The 7,108-nt window shown below is 31.0% G+C and overlaps 1 protein-coding gene across 1 annotated transcript; it reads right to left on the reverse strand.

The window, feature by feature from the left end:
* Positions 1-471: 471 nt before the first annotated feature.
* Positions 472-4,652, reverse strand: LOC106429444 (cytokinin hydroxylase). Its single transcript, XM_013870189.3, has 5 exons — positions 3,914-4,652; positions 3,437-3,663; positions 3,121-3,362; positions 2,220-2,604; positions 472-1,026 (listed from the first exon to the last, which is right to left on the reverse strand). The coding sequence occupies exons 1-5, from the start codon at positions 4,191-4,193 to the stop codon at positions 604-606; spliced, it is 1,557 nt and encodes a 518-aa protein (XP_013725643.2). The 5' UTR covers positions 4,194-4,652; the 3' UTR covers positions 472-603.
* Between the last annotated feature and the right edge of the window lie 2,456 nt (positions 4,653-7,108).

Genomic DNA, 7,108 nt, shown 5'->3' on the forward strand with positions numbered 1-7,108 from the left:
CCAGAAAGTTATTGATACAATCTGCAGTCTGAAAGAACATAATATGACCCTTACACAAAGACAACAGTCGCAGCCTTTTGTGTCTCTTTCTGTGTATAATTTATTACTAAGATTTGTATTAGTCTTTACTGAATAAACAAAAACATCAAAATATAGAAGCATTACCACTTACCGGTAATATTCTAATATATATCAGTTCCAAATCTCTTTTTCAACCTTAGTCTGCTATATTTCTGGCATACCGAATTTTTTTAATGCTGGAATGCTATCCCTATTAATTTCTACAGTAAATCATTTTTAAATGTTTGCTAAAATAATATTTTTTTGAGAGCTCTGAGAGACAAATGTTATATTCTGAACACATGAGAAAAATGAAAAACAAATATGAAGTTTGTAGTTAATTTTTGTCCACTTTTGAGCAATGTCGCTTGTAAAACGCAAAAATAAATTTGAGGAAAAAGATTAACATAATTTTCTCTCATACTCGTACGATGTTTATTCAAATCAAAATCCCTCATGTTACTCAAAAGTTAACAACCCCCAAAATATTTTCCCAAATGTATGATCAAAGCATTTCAAATGACTCTCTTAATCTTAAAAGCTTCATGAATCCAATGGCTTCAATATCACTTGAACTCCATATTTAGGTTTTATAGTAAGCACAACTATTGGCGCATGTCTATAGTTCTTTGATATTGCGAAGTTAAACTTTGAAATTAGCGTTGCTAATATTATTTTTGCTTCCATCATCGCAAATGATTGTCCGATGCAGTTTCGAGGACCAGCTGCAAATGGGATGAAGTGGCGGCCAGGCGCAAATGGTTTGCCTCCAAAGCGTTCAGGGTTGAATTCATTTGCATCTTTACCCCATAATTCTTCGCTGTGATGGATTGCGAGGACGGGTATCCATATTGATAAACCTTTGGGAATTATTAGATCACCTAGTTTTATATCTTCAAATGCCATCCTTGGTAGAAGAGTAGCTGGAGGGTAAAGTCTTAATGACTCGTTTATCACTTTGTTTAACTGTTAAAAGAGAAGAAAAAGACAAAATATTAGCAGCATATTCTATTAATTTATATAAGAATCATATCTTGCGATCATGCGAAGTGCTTCTTGACTCTTTCTCAAACATCTTTTAGTTTGAGAATTGACTTTTCCTTTAGACAGAAAAGAAGAGTATCAATGAAGCTGTCAAAATCTAATCATTAGTTAATACAGGTTTTAGATAGATTTGTTGTATAATATTTTATGCAAAGCATGTCTGAGTGCTAATGATTAAACTACTGAAATGTATCATTTAACCATTTATTTATTCCTGAAAAAATATGTGTACTAGTCTCTCTATCTTAACGAATTTCAAATCTAGCTTTAATTAATGTTAATCATATCTAGTTATTATAACTACTTCTAAGAAGTACGATCTTAATTAAGTACTTAGTATAAACATGTAACTGTTGATTCCAAAATAAATATACCATTAGAATCAACAAACCTAGACATTCTATTGTTTAAATTTTGGTTTAGTATTGAAGATAATAAGCATGAAGACAAAATTAAAAGATAGTCAATAGGGTTATTTGTGTCGACTTGATGCCTATGTTATAAGCTTAGTTATGGAAGATGCACTACGAAGTTAGTGGCATTGCCTATACTGTGTTGAATGTTAATACCCCACACGCACCCATTCATCATAAAGGTAATTCTATACTACTTCAAATATAATAATTAGTTGAAATAAGATATCGTTTTATACTTTATCATTTGGAGCAAACAACAAATATCATCTTTATATATATATATATAGTTAGTGGCCTTCGAGTCCTCGAAATTTAATTAAACAATGTGTTAGAAAATGATTAGTTTTGAAATATAGATAAGTGGTCACTAGAAACTAATTTAACTTAACGTCCTATTTCTGAATCGGAAATATCGCTAAATTGAACAATATTTTTGGATAAATTTAATCGCTTTATGAATCAGTGTTTTTCCTTCTATTGGCGCTACTAGGAACTAGAACTCGTGACTGGTAAACAAAAACAATCGAGACCGGGGGCTCACTAGTATGTCACGTTCGATGCTAGCTACCATTCAAACCTAGGAATAACTTAATTCATGTGTTGACTCGATAAATCTAAACAAAAGTCTTATAACTTTGTAAGAGAGGATTTTAGAAGTTATGAGTGGTATATCATGTGTCTAATGGTGAACGTACGTACCGAGGTAAGCTTGGATAGTTGATCAACCGAGGGAAGACCGTCGCAGCCACATACCTCTCTAATCTCATCACGAACCTTTTCCTGCCACGTGGGGTTATCGGCGAGGAGCATCATTGTCCATGTGAGAAGGAGTGCGGTAGTTTCGTGACCAGCAAAGAAGAATGTCTTGCATTCATCCATTATCAACTGAAGATTATTGTTATCGTTATTTTTGTTCTTGTGACTATCCATTTCGTTCAAGAGAAGGCCAAGAAGGTCATCGCCGTGAGTACTGCTCCGACCCATCTCAGCACAGTCTCGCCTGCTTTGTATGATCTCTATCAACAAACGTTCCACTTCCTTTTTCAGAGACTTTATTTCTCTGTTGTATTTGCTCGGAAGAAACCTAGATAGATAAGTCAACGTTTAACTGTGCTTAAGGTCTACGAAAAAGCAATATACATTTGAAAACATGATACAGAGTAAAGAATGATGCTTGTGCTAGACAGAGAAAAACATATTGCTTGAAACCCGGCAATGACACACCAAAACACACTAATTTTCGAAATCTATAAACACCGTATGGTACAGTAGATGAGGGGGACTAGACAAAAATTTTATCAGCAACTTCAAAAAAAGGTTACCATATATATATATATATATCTATGTGGCTATAAGATAATATATATATGGCTATAGATAATTTTTTAAAAAAAGATTTTGCTTGTTTATAAACTATCTTTTACTTAAATAATGTCTTCAATCATTTCCAAAGACAATGGTACCATTTTGTAATATAACTATTTTGCTTATTTTAATGGTATATACGTTTTTGGTAATACTAATAGATTAATAGTATACAGTTTGCCGTTCACTTTAAAAATCTAGACATTTTTAGTACTCGTCGAGGAAGAAAACTCACCGGCTACCGGGAAAACAGAGGTGGCGGGTGGCTTGAGCGCAACGGCGTTGGAGGACGGTGAGGTGGTTGAAAAGCTCTTTGCCTTTCTCAAAGCTACTTCCGAACTCCGTCCTCGATATAATATCCGCCGTGAGCTGGTGCATCTCCTCCCCTATCTCCACCTCACCTCCTCCTTTCCCAACTTCTTTGCTCAGCCTCTCCACTAGCCTAGTCGTACACTCCACCATGTGCCTTGCGTAGCCCTGCATATATCATAAGGGTGTTTTGGTCATTTAACACTATGTTACTTTTGCATGAGGTTTAATTTGTTACGTGCCTTGAGCCTTTCCCCGTTAAATGCCGGCGCAGCAAGGTGGCGTTGGTGGTGCCAATCTTGGCCATTAGCCATAAGGAGACCACGACCAATAAAATTTTTGGTCCCCTGTTGCTGTAGCCACGATCTTCCGCTTACTCCGTTATGCTTCATCAGCAACTCTTTTATCAATTCTGTTTCCGTTAAGCAAAGCCGAGGATCCGTCCCATTCCACACTATAAATCTTTTCCCTGGTTCACCAAAACAATTACAACAACATTACAACAACAACAAAAAATATCAACGATTAATCAAGAACAAAACTACTAAAGGATATTTCCGTCATTTTGATATCGCAAAGAGAATTCAGTTTTTTATCTGAGAACAACTTTGTAACAAAACCTATATTAGTGTTCAAAAAAAAAAAAAAAAAAAAACAAAACAAAACCTATATTTACCACACAACCAAAAACAATTTTGTGTTAACATTCTGGGGCATACCGTATTGTTTGGACCAGGTGACGTAATGCGGAAGAAGGCGGCCTACGATGTCATGGTGAACAGAATCACAATCTTTAGAAACGGATTGTGACACCATAGCCGAGATTTCAAGGATGTTTCCGGTTAGTGGACGTGGTTTAGGACCGGTTACCCCTTGCCCTGCCATGATCTTCTTGATTCGCCTAGGTGTTAGCCAGTAGCAAGATATGGTGTCGTATAGAACTCTCAGTATCAAGGTCATGAATATCACGAGGAGAGATTTCAATAATGTAAGCAACATTTTTGGTTTTCTTTTTCTTTTTATTTCTTCAGAGATTCGAAGAGAAAAAGATCTTAAGATGACTGAAAAATAGAGGGAAGATGATGTATTTATAATGTTGGAACGGGTTTGTCCATATTTCTTTAATTCAAAGGTGTTGTGAGATACAATATATATTTAAGTATATATTTAAGTAGGGTAACTAAATCTGGAAATACTAATCATGGTTATTTATTGCACATACATTTAAATAAGTGGAACATATTGGAGACTCAAATAAGTCAATTAATCTGGTTATATTTAACCATAGTTATTGTTTGAGAATCATCATAGTTTTAAACATTTAAACATTAAAATTATTTTCAAGGATCGCAAAAGAAATAAAACATTTATAGAAAAGATCATAAATGGTAAATGTCTTTTTAAGATAATTTAATCAATAATAAATGGCAAATGTCTATTTAAGATAATTTAATCAATAAATTAAAATTATGGGAATGTGAAGCTTTGATATGGACTATAGAATGTATGAAGACCCTTAATTTTTCAAGCAGAATTTTTACAAAAAATTGTTTTCAATTGGTTAAGATGGTATCGTCATCAAAGCAATGACCAGTTTTTCTTATATACTTGGAGGAATTTTGACACAGTAAAACTTTCTTTCCTACCTTCAATATCCGACATATACCAAAAGTACACAATTTAGTGGTGGATAAACTTGCACTAGATGGTAGGAGTTCTCCTTATGCTATGTTCTATGTCGATTTTATGCTTCCGGTTTGGCTAGCCGAACTGGTAAGACATACATCAAAGTTTGGTTATGTTTGTGAAGAAAAAATTAAAACTATGGTACATGTCAGATCAAAATTGACCGCCTACATACCAGATGAGGTAACTTGTATATGTTTCTTTATCATTGGATACAACTAAATATGGTGCTTTAATATGTTTCTTTTTCAACAATTGACAAACACTCATCAACCATACCATGTACAGTAAAAAATCTACAAATTAATAATGTTGGATTTAGTGTTAATTTATAAAAAAAATTATTTTAAAAGATTTTTCTATTTTATAATATTTTTATAAAATAAAAAATAGCTGATTTTACCATACATACATCAATTAAATTTTATAAATTCGACTTTCATATATTTTTATTATATTATTGGGTCTATATGGAATTTGTTTCATAGAATTTAAATATAGTTTTAGATATAATTTTATTAAATATCATCAAAATAAATTAAAGAATTAAAAATATAGAGATAATTGAACTGTGAATATAAAAATAATACAATGTTTTTGTATATATATATATATATATATATACATATGTTTTTCTAATATATTATCTTATCGATATATATATATATATGTTTTTCTAGTATATTATCTTATCTATTTGTGTCATATTTTGAATTGATCCAACTCGGGACCGGAAAAAATATTAATTTATTATATTTATTATTCTATCGAGTATTAATTTATATAATTTCCATCGTATCAATTTTGATGTTGATAATGGCTTGATTGGTATATATGCTAGTATAGTAGGAGCAATAAGTAGTAGAAGCATTATATTGTAAATTCTTTTTACTATGAATAATGTACACATTTTAATTGATTGGTAAAACTATATTTTTTCTAATATGTAAATATCCAAAACAAAATACTTAATATATTTATATATATACTATTTATTTATAATAAATTTATAAGTAATTTCATATTATGGTTGAATATATTTGTTATTTTACTTATGTTCACTATATTAAAAATAAAATAGTAATAATAACACGAATAAATGGTAAAAGTCCCACATTAAAAATTTTGTGATCAATGGTTTAACTTTTTTTGGTCAAGCAAGATAAAAATGATCAAATATTGTAGGGTGGGCGTTCGGATACCCGTTCGGGTTCGTATTAGATATTTAGAATTTTTGGATATTTTAGTATAAAGGTATAGAAACCGTTCGGGTATTTCTACACTTCAGTTTAGGTTCGGATATTTTATGTTCGGTTCAGATATTTAAAATAAATAAACATTCATTGTTTAAGTTTTTTTTGTATTTAAAATACTCCCTCGGTTCCACAATATAAGATGTTTTGGAAAGTAAGATGTTTTGATACTTTGAGGGTACTTTATCTTTATTGACAATTGATTAACCAATAACATTATACTGCATTATTTATGATCGGTTAAGTCAATTTCAATTTATATTATTAATAATAATATCTTTTTAAAAAGTAGGTTTTTTAATTCTTGTGCATTCAACCAAAACATCTTATAATATGGAACAGATGGAGTATACTTTTAACTTAACTGGTTTTCAAATTTTTTAAAAGATTAAACAATTAATAGGTTTGGAGTTAAAAACTTTAAAAGTAGAAAGACACTAATTTCGTTGTTGTTTTGAAATTTTAGATGCAACTTTTGTTAATGCAAGAAACAAGAGTTTGAAATGTATTTTAAGTGAGTAGCAAATGGTTTTGTCCATAATTATATGTATATTTTCTAATTTTGAGCCATGTGCATAATTAATATAAATATTTGGATATCCATTTGGGTTCGAATATTACCCGTTCCGATTCGAATATTATCCGTTTAGGTTCGGATATCCAATATCTCTGAATTCAATAACCTCGTTTTTTTCCTACTTCAGTTCGGATTTTCGGATCAGATTCAGATACGGGTTTAGGTATCGGATAAAATGCCCAGTCCTAATAAATCATATGAATATTAAGTCTCATTGGTAGATAGTCATGTTATATATATCATTTGAAATAAATTATATACTATATAAAAATACATAAATATGTTAATTTCAAAATGTGGAGTGAAAAATTATTGAGATCTTGATATTTTAGTTTTGAAATTTGTACTGAAAAATCTCACATTAAAAGTTTTTTGATTAACGGTTTAATATTTTTTAC

Source organism: Brassica napus, chromosome A4 (assembly GCF_020379485.1).
Source record: "Brassica napus cultivar Da-Ae chromosome A4, Da-Ae, whole genome shotgun sequence".
Lineage (NCBI taxonomy): Eukaryota > Viridiplantae > Streptophyta > Magnoliopsida > Brassicales > Brassicaceae > Brassica > Brassica napus.